Consider the following 27,416-nt stretch of genomic DNA (forward strand, 5'->3'; position numbering starts at 1 on the left):
CGGCAAGGTGATGAGTAAAAAGATCCTGGTCAACCATGTCTAATAACACCAGCAGTGCTGACTAGTTTTGGTCCAGGTGTGACCACAGCTTGTCCATGATGGTGACCAGTGTGGTCTCCATCCCATGACCACCATGAAAATCAGACTGGAAAGAATCCAGTACCTTTGCATCCTCCAGAAATACCTGAAGCTGTTCCTCCACCACTCTGTCAATTACCTTACCCAGAAATGAAAGATTCGAGACTGGGAGGCAATTAGTGAGATCCATTGGGTCCACAAATGGTCTTTTCAACAGCAGGCAAACTATTGCCTCTTCCAGCCTCCCATGTAACACTTCTTGCTCCAGGGAGTGATTCACAATCTCCAACAGGTGGCCTCATAGTTCCTCACGACTGGGTTTCACCAGTCATAAGGGGCATGGATCAAGAGAGCAAGTACTTACCACTGTTTGAATTCTGCAAGTAAAACACCCAGCTGCAGAAGCACTCCACAAGACTAAATTAGTTACTGATCTTTACTGGGTTCAATTCAAGGTCCTACAAAGCACTTTATAGCCCAACTGCAGAGATGTCTCTCTGACTATGCTCCACAGTATGAGCTTCCCTCATCCAAGAAAAGCTTTTGGAGGGTTCCCCCCTGCAAATGGTTAAGATCAGCAACATCCTATATATGTGCATTCTCTGTTGCGTCTCCCGCCTTATAGAATGACCTGCCTCAACATTCCCCCCCTAGACCTTCATCACTGTTCAAGTACCTCAGTGGTATGGCACGGTCCATCACATCAAAAGCTTTTGAAAGATCTAACAATAACAGAGATGCATTTCTTTTACCTGTCCAAAGACACAGATTGTCCATCAGCACTACTGTCCTGAAGCCAGACTGAAAAGATTCAAGGACAGATTATCTTCTGCAGGTATTCCTGGAATTGCTCAGCTACTGCACACTGAATAACCTTCCCCAAAAATGTAAAGTTTGAAACAGGTCTATAATTTGCCAAGACCTGCTTAATTAAACAGTCTTTTTGAGTAATGGTCTCATAATTTCCTTTTTCAGAGGCTTTGGAAAGCTCCTTCTGCCAAAGAGGTATATGTAGTTTTCAGTTTTAAAGGACCTAGTATACCGCTTCAAGATTTTACAAGCGAAGAAAGGCACTGGTCTCATCTACTAGTGGTATTCACACTCCCCAGGAGACACTGTTTCCTAAAACTGCTGATTGAATACAGTAACACACAAGAAAGGAAACTGTTAAAAGACTTTCAAAATTATGCTCAACCAGCATCACATGATGTACCTGTCTTAGCATCCAATGTAATCCAATCAGTGTTGTCTGGACACGACCAAGGCCTGCCTGAACTGTTGGGATGATCCTGGTCACTAGAAACAGGAATGCGGGGGGGGGGGGGGGGGGGGAGAGGAGAATTCACACAGATCAAATATAGGTAAGCAAAGCAAACCAATTTACATACATAAAAGTGCTCTCAGTCTTCCAAGTAGCTATGACAAGGCTTTTGGCAAATGGGATGCATAGCCTAGAACTGAAGCACACCTTTACCAAAAATAGTAGAAGACTGTTTCTAAACCACTGGCATAACTAATGTGCATACTTTCCACTTGTGTACATATGATAACTCCAGGTCAGCATAAGGATGGAAAAGTTCCAATAATGATCTGAGTTTCAGTCAAGTCCAATCCCCTTAAATCCTCTTGTGATCCAGTTGGAGTTGACGGTATGCAGTATCACCAATAAGCACTATTAGCCAATCCTGTGTGAGGACCATGCACAAATCCATTTAAGGGAAGGGGCACATACTATATAGGAACTCCAAGCTTAAGAGTTCAAAGGCAAAAAAGGAACAATTTTATCCTTAAAATGTTCCTCATCGCCCCAAAATCACAACATATTTCATAAACAAGATTGTCAGATTGCTAAAAAGTTATTTAATATTTCAAATTTGTGCTGGCTTTAAGCGGAACTTTATTTTTTATTTAAAACATTTATTAGCTGGCTTTCTCCCTTGCAAAACTCAAGGTGGCTTACATGTAAATGATTACAAAAATATAAATAAAGTCATCATAAAACTCTACAAAACTATATTTTAAAACTCCAATTAGGACTGCCAATAAATACAGCCAAATTAATCAAATGCAGTCCCAAATAAAACTGTCTTCAACTGCCTCCTGAAAATCAACAGTGAGGGGTCAGATGCACTTCCTTGAGGAAACTGTTCCACAAGTGTGAGACTATCACCAAAAAGGCCCTCTATTGTGGTACTACCCAGCTGCTTTGATCAGGGACTTATCAGGATGACTTCCTCCTGTAATCCCTCACCCCAGGCTGTACTCTATGGGAGTAGAGACAGTCCTTCAGATCCCCCAGCCCCAAGCCATTAAAAGCTTTGAAAGACAAAAAAAACAACAACACCTTGAATTGTGGTCAGGAATAGATCAGTAGCCAGTGTAATTGCTGTACTATTGAGGTCATGTGCTCCCAGTAGCTGGCCCTGACTAGCAGTCTGGCTGCAGCATTCTGCACTAGCTGCAGTTTCTGAACACTCTTCAGGGGTGGTCCCAAGTTAAATGCATTGCAATAGTCCAGTTTAGCTGTAACGAGGGCATGGATCGCTGTGGTTAGAGGTGACTGAACCACCAACAGGTGCAGCTGACACACCAACCAAAGCCTGGAAAAAACACTCTGACAATGCAGCCACCTAGTTTTCCAAGGTGACTGCTGTGTCAGGTCACACTGCCAAGCTGTGAACCTGACTTTTCAGGAAGAATATAACCCCACATAGGAGCACAACCCCCATCTGGTGTTTTGCTAAGAGATCTAAACATACTGCAATAAAACCAAACACCAGAAGAGGTCGCCATTATTGAACATAAAATGCTGGCATGCTTCTGTTCCTGTGAAGGGTTGAAAGGATCAGAATGATTACTGTCAGAAGATAAAGAACTGGATCCGGATGCTATCTTTAAACTCTTACAGCGTCACTCTCTTGGAGCAATTTATGCTGAAAAGAAATTTATATATTAACTTTTTAAAAAGATCAAGGAACACACTACATACAAAAACATGTTAAAAATTATCTGTAATTTCTGTAGTACTTTTCAACATACAAAGCAGTCATTTGTAAAACCTGCAGTGACTTTTCAATTTCACTTCTCAGCCCAAGCTACAGAATTCCACATGGTTCAATGCACCTACTGATCTGTATGATCTTTGGACCAATAGAATTTCCCGGATAAGGGCAATCATCTGTGTTTTGGTAAATAATTAAAGTAGAGGTTTCCTTGGATTGCAGAGGTCCTTTCCATTTATACTGTCCAATAGGAATTTGGTGCCATCTTCTTAGGAGTAAAAATTTAAAGCAAAATTATATTTACTGCCTACATTGTCAGTGAACCTAATGGGCAGTGCTTCAGATGACATATTTGTGCCTCAAATAGTCTTTTGAATTCCAGAAACTGGAGCACAGAACAGAAATAAAATGAGGGAAACCCCAATCAGAAGAGGATGTTACAATCCTGAAGCTCAAAAAAAATTATAACTCCAAACAGATACCTGAATAACCTGCACATATTTAAAATGAGATGCCTATTAGAATCAGTACAAATTCTTGTTGTTAAAGGGCATCAATCCACTTAAGAGTTTTTATCTTTCCGACTACTTCAGTACCATAATTAAGCATTGTCAAACCATATTCAGTAACCACGGTGAAACTAAAATGGAACAATCTGGTTCAAACTGCACAGAAGTTAAACATCTAGTGTTCAAAGGTAATAACAGTCAAGAAAATGTAAAGGAGTATATATTAGTTTAGATGACAGCGAATAAATAACTTTGCAACAACAATTTGGGAAACTAAGTTCCAAATTAAGCACTTGAGAATACCGGGAACAATTATCACTCTGTGTGAGGTAGAGTCTAATAAATTATGAAGCACAATAGAGGTCAAGCCTTCTACAATTAAGTATTCACAAGGTACTGAAAAATATCTCCACACTTACTGCCCAGTAAAAGGGCAAAGCAAAAACAAATTTTGGAAGGGTTAGGCCATACAGACATACAGGTATACAGCTTATACAATTCATAATATGTTGAAGTAACACAAATCAATCGGACATTCCTCGCTCTACATCTACTCCTTTCCACTATCTGTTTCCCTTACTTTGCTTTTTTTGAAGTCTCAAGTGTCCAGTGTTTAGCTCTCCCTTTCAGTCCTTTCAATTCACCCTTTCTACACTTTTGTTCTAGCCTTTCTCATATACTGTAGAAGGTTCAGACTTAGGTTACAGCCAGAACAAAACATGTTTTTCTTTATTTTGTTATGAAAATAATATTCAGTCAATCAAGGTTTAGTTATCAATGTTACCAAGATTACAATTAAAACATTTCATCTGACTGTTCTACCATACATTACTATGAAATATTTTTAAATAACTAAAGGGCACTCAAACATTGATAGCAGCTTATTTTAGAAATACGGCATTGATCAGCAGCTGGCATGACCAGGAGATCTGACACAGAATAGATTTTATTTGGTAGGAGAGAAGGCTCTGGATACCAAATGTGAGAATTAATTAGATATTACTGTAGCTTTTGAGCTCTCAAAACTGGCAGATTAATCTGCAAAAGCATGTAACTGCATGTACACGGCCCTGATCAATCCTAAGCAAGGCAGATGCGCTGACTGCAAGATAAGTGGACCTGGGGGCCAATAACCATTAGTGAATTCAGTAACAAATGGAAACAAAACAAACATCTCACTCACCTTAATGGCACAAAGGACATCACAAGCCAATAGTCACTGCCAGTGAATAAAATGGGTCCAATTTTTGTTGCTGTTCTAACAAGCATTCAGAAACACTCTTCCAGGGAATGCAGAGAAAACCCTGCAACTAAGCCCTTGATTATGAGGTGCCCTTATTATTATCAATAAACAAAATAACTCTTCTGTAGGCAATTTAGGAGAAATTTGAAATAATATAAACTAGAAAACCTGATTAAGAACTGAGGCCCTGGATGATGAATAACCAAAATTAAGGAATACATGGCAAATACCAATTTTCAATTGCTTTACCATGTTTAGCAGTATTAAAGTTTAAGATCAGGCAATAGAGCCCCACTACGAGTACAAATATTTGCTCTCATCTTCCGAGCAAAATCTGCCCTGTTCACTAGCAGATAACGGTCTTCAGCTTGAAACTGAGACTCAATTTAGTTGATCGATCTTCTATTTCTATGTTCTGGCTGAGTTTTAATGCCTAACTTATGGTGTTTTATATTTTTATTTTGTCAGCCACCCTGGACGCATGGCATAGAAATGTTCTCAATAAAGTGAAAAAGCACATGATGAGGAATATCGGGACTGGATGGCATATGTATAGCGATGGCAGCAAGGCCACCTGGTATGCCAGGCACCGCTTCCAACGGCCTCACAGTAGCTGCATTTTCCCAGCACTGCCGAACGAGCACACAGAAGGAAGCGGATGAACTGCTTAAAGAGGGTGCTGCTTGCCTCACATCAGCTGCCACCTTCACTTATTGCTGCATAAAAAAGGTTTCACTCTGCAGGAAGTCACTTGTGAAAGTGACTTAGGTCAAGACTGCGTGATTTTGAACTTTAGAAATACATTACAACTGTCTGACTGTATCATCTGCATATGTTACACAACAAATGCATGAAACTATATTAAAAGTTCCAAAAGAAATAATAGTTGTTTCAGCATATCATTGCTGCTTCTGTCTCTAAAGTACGACTAAACAGATAAGAACATCTTCCACATACTCCCACATGCAAAAAGAAATTACACATAAAACAAATTATATCAAAAGCAAAGTCTTTCACGGACGTGTTCCTCTGAAGATGCCAGCCACAGATGCAGGCGGAAAGTCAGGAGAGAATGCTGCTAGAACACGGCCATACAGCCCGGAAACCACACAGCACCCCAGTATATCAAAGGCGCTAATATTCTCTCAAGCATATGTATGAAAATGCCCTCCTTCCCTCCCCAACATTAAAGACAAGTGGAAAAGGCTGACCTTTTACTGATGCCTTGAGATGGCGCTGCTATTTCTGTCATTTCCGAACAGGTTTGTTCTCCTGCTACCTCATCATTATGCTCTTTGTACGTTAATGGAAGACCCTCATCTTCAACGCTTGACTGGACTGTTACCTTTGCTGAAAAATCTTCATTGCTTCTTGGAACATCATCCAGGGTAGCTTGTTCTTCAAAATTCAGTCTCTTACCTGCATTAACAAAGAGTCACTATATTGCTAAAATATTCTTCCAAGGCAAAAATACAGGAAGAAATTTTTGAACTGTCACAAGAATTCTGTATCATATTTTCATTCACTTTTTACTAACTGTCCATGCTATCCCTCATCAGCACAGAAAAAGACATCTATACCAAGTGAATCAATGCAGGTTAACTCTTTTTGCAGCAAAGATCATTCTATAAAACAGGGGCCTCAATGTGGTGCCCATGAACGCCACAGCACCCACTGAGGAAGTGGGTGGGGGAAAGTCGGATTTTTGCCCAATAAGGCTTTTGACTGACTATTGGAGATTTGATTGGCCTGCAGAGCTTTTTAAATGTTGCTCTGGCAGCAACTGCGCCTACCGCACAAGAATCTATGTTGTTACTGAAGTTAAGCTGAGGCAATCATTTTGTGGTTGGCCCCAACTCCTACAGCAGCCATTTGGGGCAGCCATTTTGTTGCTACACCAACCATGCCGTGTCAGCATTCCAAATGTGTCTACATGCACAAAAAGATTAGGGACCTCTGCAATAAAACATGGACTTAAAATATTTTTTTAAAATTAAGGACACATTAAAGGCTTGAATCTTTACACTTGTATAAAAATTCCGCTTTCTAAACTTTGCACAAGAACATTTTTTAATGCAGCAGCATTAGTAATGATGAGTTTAGACTAGATCATGGTCACGTAAAACAAATTTTATTCTGTGAGATTATTGTGAAAATGACTCGTATCAAGAATGCATTATTTTGAACACTACAAATGTATTATTTTAAAAGATTAATCAACAACGGTTTGAATGTACTATCTGCATATGTCATCGAATTGACATACAAATCTATATAAACATTCCAAAAGAAGTATTAGTTATTTTGGTGTATCAATCCTGCTGCCTGCAGCCCCCTTCTATGAGGCTGTGTGAGCATAGTGGTGTTCCGACTGCTCACCAAAATTCAGAGTAGGGGGAGGGGACACCAACTGCCTTCTGCGGGGACAACTGGGGGCCCAATTTTTCTATTAAGTTCTCTATTGTGACAAGTGCGTGCGTGTGTGTGTGTTAGTGATCAGAACCCCAGTCCAGGACAGGGAAATTCTCAGTTGCTGTTAGAATATTTGGCATATCTTGTAAGTAATTGCAGGAGCAACACAGTTGCACCATTAGGTTACTGTGTGTTAATGCAGGGCAGCTGGGCAGTTAACTGGTTGATTGAGTTTGACCTTTAATGCTGTATATTATGGTGTAGCTTCCATGCTCCTTACCTCTCCTCCTCTACCTTTTACTCCTTGTCCTTATGCTGCTTGTTTTGCTTGCCAGTGCTTTTTAGCACAGTACTATTTTGTCTTTCTCTTCTTTTTGTAAATATATATTTTTGTAGCCTGACTTTTATATTTGGAACTGTATTAAATAATAATTTCTTTTTTACAACTCTGCTGTGTTTTCTCTGCTAAGGAACTGAGTAGTTTCAGTTCTTCTATCAGTTGCATCCCAGGGGCCTGTGGGAGATCAGAACATTGGACTTCCCGCCTAAAGAATAGCTGAATGCCATGTTCCAACCCCCTGCCCTGCAACAGTTATACACTATAACAAAACCAGGTCCTGAGGGCAGATTTAGGCAGCATCATGGGGGCAGCCCACTTTATTCCGGTCAAGAGCCATTATAACCTACATCTGTTTGAGTGGTGCACCTGGAGAAGTCCCTGAATACAAGAAAGGAAATCAACCAGAAGGTATGCAAATGTTTTTAAACCTCAAAATAGTAATACTGAGGCAGAGCTACTACCTTTATTCTGGATCTATTGGTATCCCCAAATGAATCATAGAGTTGGAAGAGACCCCAGGGGCCATCAAGTCCAACCCTGCAATGCAGGAATACACAATCAAAGCACTCCTGACTTGGAAGTAATTCCCCTTCAGCCTTCCCATGCAGGATATACTCCTTGTTCTGTATGTTTTTATTACTTCCTATACACACCTATATACACTACCATTAATATTCAAAAGCGGAGTCTTTTGAATTTTTCTGCAAGATAATCATGTTTTTATACACTTACTAAATCCTTTCTCCCACCAAGTCCAGTCAAGAAAAACTATTCTAAAGTTTGGTGCACTATTAATTGCAACGTTATGGTTGCAATTAACCTGCTCATTACTTTAGCAATAACACAGACTGAGATCCTTCATTTAGGACAGTGGTGGCAGGGAGTGCTGGTGCTGTGGTTGAGTAGTTCTTCAAAGACAAGGAAATGTGGCTTAATAGCATGCTTGCTTGTGCAACTGATGGAGCACCACCAATTATAGTCCGCTAACGTCGGTATGTTGCTCATTTGAAAAAACATAAGAACATAAGAACATAAGAACAAGCCAGCTGGATCAGACCAAAGTCCATCTAGTCCAGCTCTCTGCTACTCGCAGTGGCCCACCAGGTGCCTTTGGGAGCTCACATGTAGGATGTGAACGCAATGGCCTTCTGCGGCTGTTGCTCCCGATCACCTGGTCTGTTAAGGCATTTGCAATCTCAGATCAAGGAGGATCAAGATTGGTAGCCATAAATCGACTTCTCCTCCATAAATCTGTCCAAGCCCCTTTTAAAGCTATCCAGGTTAGTGGCCATCACCACCTCCTGTGGCAGCATATTCCAAACACCTACTACACCTCGCATCAAGAAGTGTTTCCTTTTATTAGTCCTAACTCTTCCCCCCAGCATTTTCAATGAATGCCCCCTGGTTCTAGTATTGTGAGAAAGAGAGAAAAATTTCTCTCTTTCCACATTTTCTACCCCATGCATAATTTTGTAGACTTCAATCATATCCCCCCTCAGCCGCTTCCTCTCCAAACTAAAGAGTCCCAAACGCTGCAGCCTCTCCTCATAGGGAAGGTGCTCCTGTCAGAACATGTGTTCAGATGGACAAAATCTAGATGACAGGTGGACCTGCCTTCCAGCAGGTGCCGTGTGCATAATTAGGGCTGTGTGCACAACTGTACCATGTGCAAAGTCAGATAAGACATGGGCACCTGATTGGCACCTCACCTCAGTTGTCATGACTACATGTAGGTAAAGTGTGCCTGGAAACACCTGTAATCTGGCATGAGCACTTTGACAAGTAGTTAGCACAACAGAACTGCACTGGTGACTGTGTGTCTTTCGGTACTTGTTTGCATATCATAGATCCTGCAAGGTGACCTACTCGCGAGTAAGCCGCTGCTTCAACAGGTTATGGGCCCAGAATCTGCCTCTCTCTACTCATGAGTAACTGTTTGAATTGCTGTGTGCTAACAGTTTACGGCTGCACCATGGCTGCGTCTTTTTCTGGCTTGCCTTTCGAATGCTAACAGAGCAGAACCATGTGACTCTTGTGTATGAAGATGAAAGCTTATCTTCTGCATGAGGATTTCCAGGGACTTTTGTGGAAACTCCTTTACCCAAGCAGCTTCCATGCCATACAGATAAGGGCCGAGGAGCAAGCGAGAGCATTCATCAGCCTTGGCAGTGGAGAGCTCCCAACTGCTGTATATCAAGGACGAATGCCTGTGGATCGAAATCGCTGGAACTTACCTTGAGACGCCTACCAGCGTGAGTCTGCTAGCAGACAGGTCTTGTTGATGTTATTGTGCTGCATCACCTTTGTGGCTGCGTGAAGGCGGGACTCTGTCTCTGAGCACACTGTGTAAAGTCAGATAAGAGCATGGGCACCTGATTGGCACTTCAATTGTATATAGTTGGCACAGACTACAGGGTAAAAGTGCGCCTGGAAACAATTTGTATCATGGAGGAGCACTTTGACAGTAGCATTAGCAACAAACAGAACTGCACTGGTGATTGTGTGGTCTTTTCTCGTTCTTGTTTGTATTGCAATCCTGCAAGGTGACCTACTACGAGTAAGCCGGGCTAAGTCAGTAACAGCTCCAGAATCCTCAACTATCCTTGTTGCCCTTCTCTGCACTTTTTTCTATCTCTTCAACATCCTTTTTGAGATGCGCAAGCGACTGAGAACTGGACACAGTACTCCAAGTGGCAGCTCGCATCTACCGTTTTATGTAGTATATGGGCATGACAATCTTTGCAGTTTTATTCTCCTCAATTCCTTTCCCACTATCCCCAGCATAGAGTTTGCCTTTTTTACAGCTGCCATGCATTGAGCTGACATTCCCATGGATCTACCAACTTAGACGCCTAAATCTCTTTCCTGGATATTGTGACTGATATAAGCACTGGACCCTGTAGCGTGCATGTGAAGTTTGGATTTTTTGCCCCTATGTGCATCACTTTAGGTTTTGCTACATTGAACTGCATTTGCCATTTCTGGAGTCACTCACCCTTAATTTATCAAGGTCCGCTTTGAGCTCTTCAGAATCCTTTGCGGGTTCCTTGCCTCCAATTTACATAATTTGGCATCATCTGCAAACTTGGCCACCACGCCACCTGCAATTCCCTACTTCCAGGTCATTTATGAATAGGTTAGCGAGCACTCTCGCAACACTGATCCTTGGGGGGCACCCACTCCCGATATCTCTCCATTTTCATAGAGAACTTCCAATTTACACTCCATTTCCTTTGTTTCCTGTGGCTCAACCAGATTTGAATCCATAGGAGGACTTCCCCTCTTATTCCTTCATTGCTGATGTGCCTTTCACAACAGTCTCTCTATGAGGAACTTTGTCAAAAGCCTTTTGGAAATCCAAGTAGACAATGTCCACCGGTTCACTCCCTGGTCCACATGCCTGCTTTACACCCTCAAAGAACTCCCAGTAAGTTTGTAAGACAGGATTTGTTCTGCAAAAAAGCCATGCTGACTCTTTCTCTCAGCAGGTCTTGCTTTTTCTACATACTTATAATTTTATCTTTAATGATAGATTCCACTAATTTCACAGGAACAGATGTCAAACCGACTGGCCTTGTAATTTCTCGGGTCCCCCCTAGATCCTTTCTTAAAGACTGTGTGAGACATTGGCCATCTTCCAGTCTTTAGGGATGGAGCCTGATTTGCAGAGGCTAAGTTGCATATTAAAGTGAGAAGATCAGCAATTTCTATGCTTGAGCCCTTTAAGAACTCTTGGGTGAATGCAATCTGGGCCAGGGGATTTGGTAGCATTTAGTTTATCAATGGCTGCCAGAACTTCTTCCTTTGTCTACCACTGTCATCGCTAGTTCATCGAATTTGATTCCTAAGAAGCTTGGTTCAGGTGCAGGAATGTTCCTCTCACCTCCTCTTGGGTGAAGACAGATGCAAAGAATTCATATTCAGCTTCTCTGCAATCTCCCTGCCATCTTTATAATACACCCTTTGTTCCTCTTTTGTCATGTAACGGGCCTATCAGCTTCCCTTTGCCGGGCTTCCTGCTTTTTGATGTACTTGAAGAACCGTTTGTTGCTGGTCTTGCTCTTGGCAGCCACGCTGTCCTCATAATCCTTGTTTGCCTCCCTTACAGCTAACTTGCCCCTCTTTTGCCACCATTTGTGTTCCCTCTCATATTCTTCATCAGTCAAACTGGACTTCCATTTTCTAAAAGACATTTTCTTTTTTCTGATAATTTCCTCAACCTCTCTTGTTAACCATGGTGGCTTTCTTTTGGACTGGGTGCTGCTCTTTTTCTAACCTGTGGAACACATTCCAGCTGAGCTTTTATTACTGTGTTTTTAAATAACCTCCAAGCATCCTGGACAGTTTTGACTCTCTTGATTTTCCCTTTCAGCTTCCTGTGCACTATCCCCCTCATCTTTGAGAAATTTCCCTTTCTGAAGGCGAATGTAACTACATTAGTAGTTGCCACTTGTTCGCATGCTGAGATACTGAATCTGACAGCATTGTGGTCGCTGTTCCCTAGCGGCTCAACAACACTGACTTCCTGCACCAGGTCCTGGGTCCCACATAGAATTAGATCTAGGATCACCTCTCCCCTGGTTGGTTCCACAACCATCTGCTCTAAGCCACAGTCATTTAGCTGCCAAATGATTTTACAATTCACTGTGTCATTCATCACCAACATCTGGTTGCCAAAAAACCTCAGTGATCACCTGAACAAGTTGTTGTTGTTATTGTTGTTAAGCCTTTATTGGCATTAGTGAACAAGTCATTACATTATTGCAGTGAATAGAATTAATGCTCATGCTCTCAATGACTGACTATTCATTAGCTATCAAAAGGCAATTACATGAGATACTTTTTGACACAGTTGTGGTGCTTTTTAAAGACATGGATGCTTTGCCCAGTGATGAATTCAAAGGGATCTGGTGTGACATTGTTTGCTTAGCAAAATTATCTGCAAAGTTCAATGAAATGAATCCAGTTGCAAAAAAAAAAAAAACACAGGTCAATCTTATTAAGGCCGAATCGGTCATTGCTATGTATATTTCAGCTCTTTTTAAATGCAATACAGACTGTTGTGAGCTATACCAATTTGCAGACTTCCTTAGTGGATCATGCAAACCACTATTCTAAATCCTGCTTTTTATGATAGGGTAGGGAGCACTGGGGATGAGTTTACGAAACCAAGGGAGAGGTGTCCCCAAAAAAGTTTGGGAACCTCTGAGGCAGGCCAACCCCTCAGTCTCAAAACAAATTCTTTAACAGATACTGGTAAAAATAATTAAATGGAAGTGAACTTACTCTCAACTGAACTGAAAATTTTATCATTCAGAAGATTTCCATGAGAGGCAGTTCTAAACAAACGTGTATGGGCATTTCTGACCTTTCCAATCTCCTCTGAATCCACTGGCAGCTTAAGGGGGGGAATGTGATACTCTTCATTGCTTGTGAAAGATAACAAAATATTTGGTTTCTGTTGCAATAAAAATAACAAAATACAACATATGAAGTGGTTTTATGTTATTGCACCAGTTAATGCAAGCAGAGTAGCATCAAGAGAAACATCTTATACACAATCATGGTTCCTACCACAAGCTATTTACCGAGAAACTTTTCTCCCAGCAAATCTTCCACAATCTTGATGCCACCACTGGACAAATCATATTTTATGTCCTACTTGATATTACCTGCCAAGTAGATGGCACCTGGAACAGGGTCCTTGAGATATTAGGACACATGTGAGCTCACATAGGGAGAGACATTTCTTGAGAGATGCCAGGCTCATGCACTGTAGTAAAAGTCTACAAAATGTAATTACAAATTTCCAAAAATATTGTACTTCTGGAGAATGCACCTTGTAATCCGGAGAAAAATAATATGATAAAAATTAAAATAACAATATTAACTCCGATAGAGCAGTATGTGCTACGATTCCATAAAATGAGAGACAGAAGCATAGAAACTGATACAGGAAGAAAAATTAACTTTACTGAGAATTTTAGTGCAGCTGCAAGTATCTGCTTAAAAGGAACAAAGGTGTCCCTTAAATTATAATATTATATACGCCTTACCTATGGAATAATCTTCACATTGTTTACAGGAACACTGTTTTAAGTTTGTGTATTTTTGTTTGTAATTTGTTGATACTCCAAATACTATTTTTTGTCACTGAGAACATTAAAATTAAAAACAGTTTTTTAACATCCCTGAGAAGCCAGAAATGTGCCCCCTCCGCAAAGATGGTGGGTGTGTAGAATGAGGCTTGGGTGCCAGTGGGCTTCACTTGTGCAGGTACAGAATTCTGGCTTCATTTTAAGAATGTTGATGTCCTATGTGCAAAATTTTTGACTTTTAAGCGCACACATCTATGCCAATAGGTAATACGCACATGATCCAGTGGGCTAAGGCGTGAACAAGAAACATGCCTTGGTTCAGCTGATTCAAAGCTGGAAGCACGGAGACTGGAATTGAAAAAAATGTTACTCTTAATTAATGCAAAGACATCTATTTCTCCATCAAAAGGGTATCTTCTGTGTATACGGTAACACAGAGAAAGTGCTACTTTGCCAAACTGTTCTATATGCTCCCAAAGAGCTTATTTGGAATACTAGGCAAAATAGTAATACGGAGGTTAAAGAAAAAAATAGGTTGGCTATAAGTCATGGTGCCTACTTATAATGACAGCTAGTGTGGTATAGGGTACTTTCGCACATGCAGAATAAGTACTTTCAATGTACTTTGCAGCTGGATTTTACTGTGCGAAATAGCAAAATCCACTTGCAAATAACTGTGAAAGTGGATTGAAAGTGCATTATTCTGCATGTGCAAAAGTGCCCATAGTGGTTATCGGCCTAGGACATGGGAATCTCAGATTCAAGCCCCCACGTATCATGGAAGAGTGCTGGGTCACCTTGGGTCGTCAGTCACACACTTTCAGCCTCAACCCTGGCTAGTATTTGGATGGATATGCCAGAGTCACGATGCCGAGACAGATAACGACAACCCTCTGAATGTCTCATGCCTTGAAAAAACTATGAGGTTGTTATAAGTCGGCAGTGACTTGACAGCACCCCCCCTCCTGCTTATTACATGGAGTAAGAATTATTACATGGAGTAAGAATTAAAACCACTGTGCTCTGGATTTCTTCTGTCCCTGCTATTGAATTGCAGTCTGTACAACAGCCGTGCTTCTTCTGTAGACACAATTCCTTCAAGGATCAGGAAATCAACAAAAGCAGAAAATGAGACAAACAGGCAGCCAATCTTTCTGGTTCCTACACACAAAACTTAAGAATAACTTTGGACTGAAAATTTAACTGTCTTGAGTTTGAAAGACCTTTAAACTATTTCTACCGTATTTTATTAGTAGCTCCATATTATCTGGCAGGAAGGAATTATCTTCTACTGGAACAACTCGACTATTTCAAACCTGCCTTTTGTATTTCTATGACACTACTTAACCAACAGTAGTGAGACAAACTCCAAGTGAATTCCATTCCCTGATGAGACCAAATGTATGACTACATCCAGAGGTGGAATCCAACCAGTTGTCACCACTTCTCTAGAAGTGGTTACTAATTTTTTCTGAGTGCCGAGAAGGGATTACTAAAGCAACCTCCCTGCCCAATAGGGACTGGAGGTGCGTGTGTGCGGTGGCGCCACTGTTTGAATCCCACCACCATCGGAACCTGTTATTAAAATTTTTGGATCCCACCATTGACTACATCTCTTCCCAAGCTACTATACCTAAAAGAAGAAGGAGGTCTATTTTCAGGTGTCCTTGAAGAGGCAGATCCAAAAAGCTTCCTTTGTTCCTCTCTGGGTGTAAATGGTCTTTTGGTTCTTAATGTTCTTAATGCATTTCGGGCCTCATTTATGATCTCAGCACTGCTCTTCTGAACGGCAAATGAGGGCCTGTAGAAAACTCCTGAATTTTCCATATTTCTGTTCCTTGATGACATCTTCTTGTAGTAAGTACTTAACATTCTGCATAGAAGAAACATAAAACATAAAATTACCAGGGGCTGATTAGCAATGTGAACTTTTCACAATTCAGATCACACTCTGATGCACTGCAATTGTCATCAGCCCACTTAATTTAACCATCTGTCCACACTTAATACTGCAAGTCAGTCTGATCCACATTCCAGCAAAATTGTTATTTTCCAGTTTTGCACTGTGCCTGCTATTATTGCTCTATTTGCCACTATCTTCCACAATCAAGCAACACATAAGAAATACACATCATTGTTCGTTTCCCTATGGATCGAAGCCTGGCATATATCCTTGGAGCGAATACAATCTAAATTTTTATATAAGCTTTTTGGGGTCCCCCCCATTCTGCGTACCCTAGCCGCCCTCTGCCTCGAGGCAGGATTAGTTACCTCTTGAAACAAAAAGCATGGTGGGCCACCTTTAAATTTTGGATTCGGTTATGCTTTCGCTAACAACCCTAACAGTCTCATTTATTGCACCCTCCACTCTAACTTCAATCTTCTACCTGAGTAGGCTCATATCAAATCAAAGATTTCCTCCCTGGGTCTTTCTTGGGACCAGCTCCTCATGCTTTCTCCCAGCGAGATACAACGTTGTATCAAGGTACGGCTATTCGACCAGGAACACCAATATCTAGTTAGTAAAGCAAGGAGCTTGTTCTCTCCCCTCCATTTTAACATCATGCCCGGGAAATGCAAGACAGCTGCATATTTAAACATCTTGTCCGACCCTAAGCTGAGGTGGCTATTGACCAGAGCGAGAACCAACACATTTCCACTAACCTTTTCCCCAGAGAGATTCACGGCACCTTCACAGCAAAAGCGTACTTGTGAATACTGTCAAACCTCTGAGAGAGAGATCATTGTTAAGAGCACATTTTATTAGTTTGTCCAAAATTTAGCGATTTTAGACCAAACCTGTTTCTAGGGGATCCCCTACTGGTCCATCCAAGCCTTTTTAATCTTAAACTGAACTATCTTCTGAATACAGAGAATCCCAAGCAATTGGACATAGTGGCCAAATTCTTGCTCACTATTACGAAATAATTTCCTGGTCTCCTCTTTCGCTCTGATGTATGCATTTTTGAAACAGGAGTACCTGTTCTATCTTGTAAAACTGTATTTGGATTACTTAGCTCTGCTATGTTTTAATGCCTAATAAAGGTCTTTGAACTTTGAACTTCGAACATCATTGTTAAAATCAGAGGACAGTCTGGAATTACCTCTAAGTGTATAGAGCCTGTCCCTGGCATGGGAGCACCTATCAGACATGAGTGCTGCTTTCCAGCTTACAAGATGGCCATTATGTAACGAAGCATTTGCATAGGATTTATGCTAATTCATATCTGAGATTTGTATGTTGATGATCATATGACTCAAGCATACATGCACCAAACTTCACATGGGTGGCCCCTATGAAAACTTTGTGTCTTGTGTGTAGAAATACACAGCATAGGAACTTAGTGAAGAAAAATGTTTTACTTTTGGCTGCTTATTGCAAGTGGCAGTTATCTGCAAATGGAGATTTAACGCAGAAACATAGAGCTGGGAGTGACACAAGAGTTGTCCAATCCAATGCAGGGAATTTACAGCAAACTCCTCCCCCACTCCACCACTGCCCTATGTTACCTAGCCTAACAGGGGTTATAAATTTATTAAAGGGAATCTCCACCAGCTGCTAAGAGTGTAACAGCACACATATGATTTTAAAACAGCGAAGGGGAATGAACACTCAGCTTTAGCAATGTGAGAGGTTGCTAGGAGGGGATTTTTTAGACTATTTATACGGGGAAGGGATTTGGCAATGAGCGATCCGCAGAGTAATGTAAGAGTCCAAATTGAGTTTTCAAATATTTATATAAATTTGGTTCAAAACGCATGCATACAGCAAGGCATAAGAGCACATACATACAAGTTCCTAGTATATAGAAAGGTTGGAAACGTAGATGGGAGGATAGAGAGGGAATTGGGAATTAGCAGGGTGATATGTTATCTAACGATCTTAAGAAGCACACGAAGCAGTAGAAGGCAGGGATTCCACGCCAGCACAGAAACCCAGTAGAAGACGATATCGTGTCTCAAACTGACCAGACCAAGGGAGGCACAGGCTAGTAATGAGCAATGTGTTGTAGGTGAGCTAAACTTTTATAAGGTAGATCGTTCCTTGGCGGGAAAAGGAACCAATTGCACTAGGTTTCACATCTGTGCAGGGTTTGGGGTGCAGAGCTAATTAATCAGCTCAATTATTGCTAAGCCCGGGACAATGTAGCCAAATTACATTGTTAAACTAAACAAGGAACCCCTGTAAGGCTTCCAGGCAGATTAACTCTTTAGAGTCACTGCCCAAGATATTCAGGTTTGGCTAAGACGTTTAGACCGGGGTGAGGTGAGTGGTTTAGGAAAGTCATAACAAAGGTAGAGGAGATTCAGAGGAGCAACCCTTTGTTGCTGACTTGGTTTCCAGAAGAGATAGGGAAATGCAGTATCTGATGCTGAGGTGGCTTTCCATATTCTTTGTCTTAACAGTATCTTTGCAAGGTGTGGTAATCAAGCATGCCCTTAAACAGGATGAGGCCTGCAGGTTATACAGGAGTAACTCATTCTCTTAATTAGATCATGTTAAAGCAAACTTTTGACCTTTGGCTTGCTGTCAGGTGAGCATGCTGCTACCTACACAGAGAGGTGCTGTGAAAACTGGCTTTTGCCAATATAATTTTAAAGAAAATATATTGTAATAATATATGGGAGTAATCAGGGCCATAACACCTAAGTCCAAAAGAAGGGGAAAAAACTGCCAGGTTTGCAGATCATATGGGAAACAGTTGCAAAGTAAAGCTTACTCAAAGGTTTTTAGTATCTATTATACAATGAAAAGACCAAAAATGCTGAATTCCCATAAAATAAAACAGTACAGAATACACTGATGTCATTTTGAGATGGAATTTTGTTGTCCAAAGAACGGTCTAGCATTAAAAAAAAAATCTATCAACAAAATGCTTTATGCTTGATTTAACACAGTGCATACAAAAAGATTGGTTTGAAACCTAATGGACTTCTCCCTGACCAGCTCAAAGCTTCAGGCAGTACTGAAGTTCAAATGATTATGGTCTCACCACTTTATTATTAATAGCAAAGAAACACCACAGAAATGTGGGAAGTTAGTCTAACATACACTAAAGATACTCACCAAAGGTTTCAAGAAATATCCGGTTCAGAGTCAAAGAAAAATGCTTCCCAAATCCATGGAAAACTTTATTAGATAACCATATAAACACCCACAAGCTGAAGATTCAACGAATAATACAATATCACAGCAGGATCTGAATGAGAGAGAAAAAATAGTTGCTGTCAAAACAAACAATACAAGTTATCAAGGGATGTTTCTGACAGAAAAGAAGTATTGCTTTCTACATGAAAGTGTAAATTGTAACCACAACATACACAAAAAATTCAAATAGGATTTAGATGGATCAACATCTAAAAAGGCAAGTCACACACAGTTCATGCATCAATGAAGGATTCCTTCCACATTTACACACCTTGAGGAAATACACCAGCCCAATTTCTTTGTAAATACCATTAGCAATCTAATCGATATACTATTAATTTGCTGTTTCACTACTGCAAAAAGGCCGACCGATTTAACTTCTAATATGATTTCTCACAGTTCAAGGCTGGCTTCTTGTGGACTTTTTCAAGCACTCATTTTCTCTCTTTTTTTTAAATATAGCACAAATAATGCACAGACTTTATTTAGCTGTGCAAAAAGTTCAGATATCTTTCTTTAAAGGTTAGTGTACGAGCTGGTTCAATGCATGCACATAGAATTGATTTCTCTGCTCCAGAACTTATACATGACCAACAATTGAATATGTGAAAAATATTGTATTTATTCACATCTTAGCTTCATGTTGCAGTTATCAAGTGACATACAGCTTCATGTCAATGATTTCCAGTCTTCGAAGATACTACCTACAAAATATTACACTTTGCTCTTGAGGGATATCATTTATTTATTAAATATATTTATTAAATTTGTAGGCTGCCTCATCCCCGAAGGGCTCGAGGCAGCTCCCAACACTGCTGTTCCCGACAGCAAATAATACAACATAAAGTTAAACCATTAAAACTCAGCAGCAATCAATAAATACATTAATAAATAAATCAATAAATAGCAGCAATCAATAAATACCGGTACATTAAAAACATAAATACATTAAATACATTTACTGGATTAATATGAGCTTCATTTTAATTAACTGGCTGGAAACCTGGCAGAAATTATCAAATTATGTGGGGCAACACCATTACAACCTGTAGAAGGTTCTAATTAACTTTCAAATCAGATCTCCTTTTGATCGCTGTTTGCCTTACAAAGATACGTATGACAAAAGTGTTGACTGACGAGCCATAGTCATGCCTGCCAACAGAATTTCATTATAAGCTTTTCTTGTTTCTTGTTTTTTTTCATATTCTTGACCACCTCTGCTCAAATTGGATATTAAATTATGGTCATGACAAAACTTCCTTTTATCAAAATTTACAGGGAACTCTAGTACTACACATATGAACTATTTAGACACCAAAATTTACATTACGGATGAGAAAATAATGTTTGCTCGTTTCCACAAGCCTACAGATATGAACAGAGTTTTGCATTTTGATTCATATCACCCTAAACACTTGAGAATCAATTTGCCATATAGTCAATTAATAAGAACCAGAAGAAATGCAACTGAAAATGAGGTATTTAATGTGGAAGCAGAAAAAGTGTTGCAACAATATTACTCTAGAAATTACCTCAAACCAGTCTTACAGACTGCATGGAAAAGAATACAAGTGTCCAGGCAAGACCTATTGAAACCTAGGAGTAAAAATACCAATAATTCAATTTCTTGGGCATTGGATTACACCCATAAAACATCTGAAATCAAACGCATAGTGTATAAACACTGGCACCTAGTGGTGGACATACCAGGATGTGCTGAAATACCAAAGATAGGATTAATAAGGACCACCAATCTTAGACAGAAATTAATAAAATCAGATATTATATCCTATAGTAGACCTGCAACACCTGTAAAGGACCCCAATAGATGTGGCCACTGCTCCCTGTGTCATCAGTCCATGAACACCCAAGTGATTACAGATCCTAAGACAAACTTTAAGAGGCATGTCACATAATTTTCAACCTGCAATACAACAAAATGTATACATATTCTGATGTGTAAGTGCCAAAACATTTATATTGGAATGACGACCAGAGCTTTGAGGACCAGAATCTTAGAACACTGTAGTAATATAAGATTGCATAAAGAAGAAGCCCCCCTGGTCCAATATTTTATCCAAGCACAACACACACACAGAGATTTCATTTTTGCAGTACTATACTACTGTAACCACCTAGGAGATAAACAATTAGATATTTTAAAAATCTCTTACAGTGGGAAGCCCGGTGGTCAGACTACACAGAGAAGCCACTGAAATCCACAAGCACATGGACAATTTCAACAGAAAGGAAGAAACCATGAAAATGAACAGAATTTGGTTGCCAGTTTTGAAAAACACTAGAGTCAAGACAGTGACTAATCAGCTCCACACAGGCACAGGATGACTACAGATAATCAAAGGGAACAAAGGCCAGACTACTTCTATTCAGATGCCTCACCTATTGACCTTGCTATCTCTTTTGTTACTCACATGCTACACTTCATTGTTACTCACTTGCCAGGCCACTCCTATTCAGATGCCCTCACCTATTGACTTTAACTTACAGGTATATATACTCCACTTGCTTTCCTTTCCAACTATCAGATCCTCTGAAGATGCCAGCCACAGATGCAGGTGAAACATCAGAAGATAATGCTGCTAGAACATGGCCATACAGCCCAGAAACCACACAGCACCCCAGTGATTCCGGCCGGGAAAGCCTTCGACAATATATATTTATTAGCTTTCTCTTTTTCATACCACAAGTATGTGTGCCAACCAAATCAAAGTCTTCAGTCTTCCAATGTTAAGAGTCTACTGTTCCTCAATGTATGATTGATGATGACGATGACTGATGATGTTTTTAACTAACCAAAGATACCAAGCTCTTCCAGCTCCAAAGACTAAATGCATTAGCCTGTGTTAATATTTCCATATTAAGAAGTACCTTGTGGGCTTTGAAATCCAAGGGGAGGGGAGTTGAACGGTGGACAGGGACAATGTGGTCATGCCAGCTTCAAAGAGGTTCCCAGCAGCGCAGTGTAACGGACTTGCCCCACCCTGAAGGGCTGGTGTGTGTGAAAGGCCTAATGAAAAGGCCTTAGAGACAGCCAGAGTTATACAGAAGGCTCCACTATACAAGAGAACCCACTCGATTGGTCGAGCAGAGGCACAGTTGCCTATGGCCAGGGTTAGGGGGAGCCAAAGTGCTAGCAGTATAAATAGGCAGTGGAGAGCCTGTCAGAGTTTTTAGTCAAGATTGGGAGAGAGATTCAGGAAGAGCCAGAGTTTGACAGAGAGCGGTCTGTCAGATCTGAACTGAAGGATTCTGTCTCAGCAGTGTTAGCTGACAGAAGTCCAGTTACTCTACAAGCTGTGGAAGTTTGATTAGAGAAAGGAGGCCCTGAGTAGGGTGCAAAGTGACGTGCCAGTCAGTGGCTTGATAGTGTGAGGCCAGAACTCATGTCCGGCCTGCGCAGCTGTTATGAGAAAAGATAGGTTAGAAACAAACTCCCAATAAAAAGCATCAGACATCTGACATCAGAAATAAAACAGACAATTTTTACTTAACAGAATATAGAAAAGAACATAAGATCTCTGACAGAAGGTAAACTCTCCCTGGGTGCACTCGAAAGAGACACCCCCCCCCCTTCTGGGTGCTCTCAAAAGAGAGACACACCCACCATACGAAAGACCTTAGTCTTTATAGGTACAAAGAATACATACGTCACAGTTCATCCCCTTACTCACATACATAATCCATACCCCTTTCATGTGCTATAAGCATGAACCTTAAAATCCCATTGGATAGTTCTGTCTCCTTGTCACATTAAGACAACCTCTATCCTACGTGTCTAATTCCTACTGTTACACAAACATAGCATGCTGTTTGCTCACGTCCCTCTGCCCATATGCAAACAGCTGCAATAAAACTTAACTTCTGCCTTTTCTTGTTTCCAAGAATAACCTGTTTTTATAAGTTTGCTCCTGAGGAGAGATACCTCCCCAGGGTATGTAGGCTTTTACATTCTTTTAGATCATAAAACTTTCCTTTTCCCAGTTTGAAATGATTTAACTTTAACAGATTATACAAACATTGATTCTAACAATTGTACCTTTGATTCTAATACAATAGAATTATAGTAACATACCAATAAATATGAATCTCTCATTATCATGTCTGTGTTCATTTAACATATATAGAAAAACACTTTTTCCATTTAACTAATCACATTAATTTCTATTCTAACCTCTGATCTCTTTTATGATTCTGTTTATTCATGTAGCTATCCCCTATAGCTGGTTCTGACAAAAACAAAGTTATAAAGTATATGTCTTCTGTCACGTATTAACCTTTAGTGACAAGATCTTAAAGATATTTATCTTTGCTTGCCTGCATAATCACTGACAAGCTTCTAACATGCCCTTTGACCTGCTTCTTACATGCAGTCCTGCTGGTCACTATACAGAAACTCCATTTTGATTCTTAGAAATCTTTGGTTCATACAAATTAATATTTTTAATCAAACACAATTTGTAGGCATTCTACTACATTTCCACAACAATAAACACTGTCCAGACCTAGAGTCTGTCCTACCCCAGTATAACACCAGTCTTGGGAAGGCCCGATCCAGTGGCAGTGAGGTCAGTCTGGGATTAGTGAGAGAGAGAGTGGCTTTGTATGACAGAATCTCACAGGGCATAGACTCTGTGTGTGTGTGTGTGTGTGTGTGTGTGTGTGTGTGTGTGTGTGTGTGTGTGTGTGTGTGTGTGTGTTCAGTGGGTTGTAGAACAGAAAGGACTAGTGTCTGTCTGTGAAGAAATTTAGTAGATCTAAAGCAAAATTGTTCCTGAAGAGACACCTGCGTGTGTCTGTGTGTGTGTGAAACCTAAGTAACATCTGAAGCTCTGTAATTTTTAAGTGAAAAGAACCTCTCTGAAACCATCAAGTGTAAGTACCTCTCTGAGCCAGTTAAAGAAGCCTTTCTTTTGTTTTCAAAATAAATTTACAAATTACAAATACAATACCTTTAATGGCATATAAAAAGTGGTAAAATACAAATTAGGTTAAAACCAATTGACTAAAATTTACACAAAGGTTTCACCCTTAATCCAAGTGCCTTTGTTAAAAACCTGGCAACTGATTCAGTAGTGTGGGGATGATGGTCACTAAGCAAGTATGAAACTATTTCCTTGTCTGATCTCACTGAAAATTTCTTCAAGATGGCCTCGAGAAAAAGCAACCGATAGACTGCCAAATCTTTACAATGAAGAACCGCATTGTTCAGTTGTTTCGGGTAGGCCCGCTGCACAGGAACAAGTCCTGTTCTCCTGTGGGATGCCATGATATCTGCCTCTTGTTTGGGCAGTCGGTAGCACATTAAGCCGAGCAAGCATAAAATATCTACGGAGATGTGGATTGATTAAATTACTCAGATATTTAGCCATAAAACCCGGCAATGGTGGTGAAATGCCATAAAATGTGGGAGAACAAGTTCTGCAGGCTCCAGCTGTGAGAAGCTGCCCTTCAATGTCAAGAGTACGTTGTTTCAAAACTCCGAAAGCCTGTTTTTTAAGATCCATCAGTAGAGGAGTTGGTCCAAAGATACACCTATGTTGTTTATTTGATTGATAATTTTGGTGTGCCAAGGTGGAGTGGAAGTGGTCAGCTTAACAGAAGATATGTCAGACTGCCGGGGAGGAATCTAAAATAAAGCGAAACCAGTATTTAAACAAAGAAAGCCAAACCCGGGAAAAAATCGTCTTGGCTCCGGTTTCTAAACAAAGAACTTGATACGTGACTGAGTTTGGAAGACCCAATACACGACGAAAAAACAAAGATTGAACACTCTCTAATTTCTCAGCGGTTTTTGCTCCCCAGATTGGAGCTCTGTAAAGTAATTGTGGCAGTAGTTTTAACTGAAAAACTTCCATTGCGGCAGGAAAAAATTGACCGCCTCTGGTGCAAAATAAATTTAATGTGTTGTGTTCCAATTACCCTCATGCCAGCCTGCGTTTGTGTGTGAGAGACTGAAGAGTGCCTGTTTGTGTGGCTAGAATCCGAAGGAATTTGAGTTCCCTCCATTTTTTTTGATTTAGGGACTCTGAAGGACATTCCACTCAAACCAAGAGCGAATGTGAGTTGGGATCCTTTATATATTTGGCAGCCAGCAGCAGTTTTGGGATTCCTAGTTCCTTCTCTTTAATGGTGGCAGCAGAGTAAAAAGAAGATCCCTGAACACTAGCCTGGGGTATTGTGGGTGGCAAAGGAAACCCCACTGGTCAGTTTAGTGGGAACCTTGATTGTAGGCCACACGTCCCGTTACAATTGGTGGCTAGCGGTGGGATAATATCTCTCCCTCGCCCGGAATATAAGGACATCCCGTTACACACGGCATGGCCAAAACGAGACATTTATTTCTGGCCACCATGCAACCACACTATGCAGCCCAATGGGCTGTGCCTCACAAATAGCTGGTGTAAATCTATGCCAGTTGAAGGGGGTGTTCCCAGGCCAGAGGGCCTCAGGAAGCAGACTAGCCAGCTCCCTCCCTGGGATCACCCCTGTGGCAAAGGCTCCTGAGGCAGAGGAGTGCTGGCTCAGCGCTGCAGAGCCCCTATTGATGCAATGGCAGGGTTACACCACAGCTCTTCCCCACCCCCACCCCCACCCCCACCCCCAGATAGCACTCTAAGACCATTAAGAAATTTAATAATTTGATAAACTTTTTTTATCTGTGCTGTTCACTGTTTTCTAATGCTTTAAAAATACTCTACAAAGGCAGATTTCTTACTGACAATTGAGCTGGTTTTGCTACCCTGCCCCCCCCCCCCCCCCCGCCCAGTGTATGCAAAGCATTTTAAAAAGAAACACAAGCATATAGTTTAGACAAATAAAAAAGTATACACCTTGCTCCAACTCACAGGCTGGTCCTGGAGTCACCGGGTTGGCTCACACAGGACCCCAGCTTGTGAACCCTCCAGGTACATTGTGAACATTGCTGTGCCAAACGGATTAGAAAGGGTCGCGGGACTCGCAGAGGCCCCCGAAGACGGCGCAGAAGGGGCCGGGCGCGGAGGACCGCCTCAACACCCCGGCGGGCGAGGAGACCGGAGGGAGAGCAACGGCCTCCGCCGCCGGCCAGCAGACCGGCCCCGCAGCCCCGTCCCTGACCCAGGGGGCGGGGCGAAGGTTAAGAGGGCCGAGAGACGGCCGGTGCGGGGCGGGGGGAAGGCTCGGATTGGGCCCAGGAAAGGGGCGAAGAAGAGATAAAAGGAGGCCGGAGGGGCATCGGGGAAGGGGGGGGGGTGAAGTTCGGAGAATGGAGCGGAGGCGCAGCGTGAGAGCAAAGAGCAGGAGACCAGAGAAAGGTGGCGTGAGCCAGGCTGGTGAGGAGGAAGCTCGAAGGGACAGAACAGGGAGCGGGAGCACAGATTTAGGGTCAGCCGCCGAGGGACCCTCACCCTGTGGCTAAAGAAGTTGGCTTCTCTACACCGCTCCCCCGAGACCGGAAGCGAGGACGGGCACAACAACGCCTGGGCAGGGGAAGGAGGGTTGGTCCCGGCCCCGGGGCTCAGGAACGGGGAACCGAAGCATCACAGGAACTCAGCTGCAAATATCACAAGAGGTAATTAGATGGCTCAGAACTGTTCTCTAGATTCACAATTACCTAGTTTAACATTTAAAAAATCCAGCAAAACATACCAAAGAACCTGTGCTTATTATGTGCACGGCTGAATAAATATGTTTATTATCCGCAACAGTTAAAAAGAATGCACAACATGCTGGTTGAGATGATTCTGCCTTCATCTACGGAGAAATGACAATATATCTACACGTGTCTTTTATTTATCGTCTAGAAAACAGTGCATTCAGATTGCCATTTTTATTTCGTCACCCCAAGATTCAGAAGTGTGCAAGTGAAGCCGGACGCACGTGATCAACCTGCTAAAGACCTAAGGTCGACAGCACAGAAAACTCTCTGGAGCTCCTGCTTTTCTTTAAAGAAGAACTCAGGAAATTACACCAGACCTTTACCAATACCTGCTCCAGTCAGCCAGTTCCGGGCGTGCAGCCTGTTACCATTGCAACCATATACACGCGCACGCGCACACATAAGCCTCGCTTAGTTATAGCTAGGGGACTTTCCACACGTCGGGCTCCTGTTTCCTCAAGGTAATGGGGGGGGGGGAATAAACCTTATCGGAGGATCTGTCAGGTACGAAGGAAGGTCGTCAGGTGGGCTCGTTGTTCTCCTGCTGCTGTAGCCAGAGTACCATGAAAGTTGCCGGCTCGCTCTTGTCTTTCTGAGACTGAGCATGCGTGACAGAACTGAGCATGCCCAACAAGTGTCTCTGAAGCTTTTGCCCTTACTTCATCCTAGCAACAACGGTTCTTCGAATACTGAGTAATAAGTTCAAGTGAAGTGGGTGTGTCCACCTATCAAAGGGAGTCAGTCGAAGCTTTTCCTTTTACCTTTGAGATATTCTCGACCCATACGCAACTGGGCAAATAGCTGTCGACCCGGGAGTACAAATATGTATTTTAGCATCAGTTGGCAAGGAAAGACAGCTGTGAATCACCCACCGGCTGCCGTTGCCTCTGGGGGTGGGATGGGTGGAGCCAAGGTGACCGCTTCTGCC

General features: G+C 41.5%; 1 protein-coding gene across 3 annotated transcripts in view; it reads right to left on the reverse strand.

Annotated features, from left to right (window-relative positions):
* The window catches only part of ARMC2 (armadillo repeat containing 2), a 68,502-nt gene extending 42,243 nt beyond the window's left edge, over positions 1-26,259 (reverse strand). Inside the window, exons 1-7 of one of the 3 annotated variants that reach the window (XM_048493067.1) lie at positions 25,683-26,259; positions 18,751-18,883; positions 15,316-15,555; positions 13,958-14,030; positions 12,871-13,042; positions 6,044-6,251; positions 1,292-1,374 (exon numbers count right to left, since the gene is read on the reverse strand). In XM_048493067.1, the coding sequence (XP_048349024.1) occupies positions 1,292-1,374; positions 6,044-6,251; positions 12,871-13,042; positions 13,958-14,030; positions 15,316-15,554 (775 nt within the window). In that variant the 5' untranslated portion in view covers position 15,555; positions 18,751-18,883; positions 25,683-26,259. The remainder of the gene's footprint in view (positions 1-1,291; positions 1,375-6,043; positions 6,252-12,870; positions 13,043-13,957; positions 14,031-15,315; positions 15,556-18,750; positions 18,884-25,682) is intronic. The other 2 variants (XM_048493058.1, XM_048493050.1) reach the window with 2 other exon arrangements.
* Positions 26,260-27,416: the final 1,157 nt, after the last annotated feature.

Source organism: Sphaerodactylus townsendi, linkage group LG01, assembly GCF_021028975.2.
Source record: "Sphaerodactylus townsendi isolate TG3544 linkage group LG01, MPM_Stown_v2.3, whole genome shotgun sequence".
NCBI classification, from domain to species: Eukaryota; Metazoa; Chordata; class Lepidosauria; order Squamata; family Sphaerodactylidae; genus Sphaerodactylus; species Sphaerodactylus townsendi.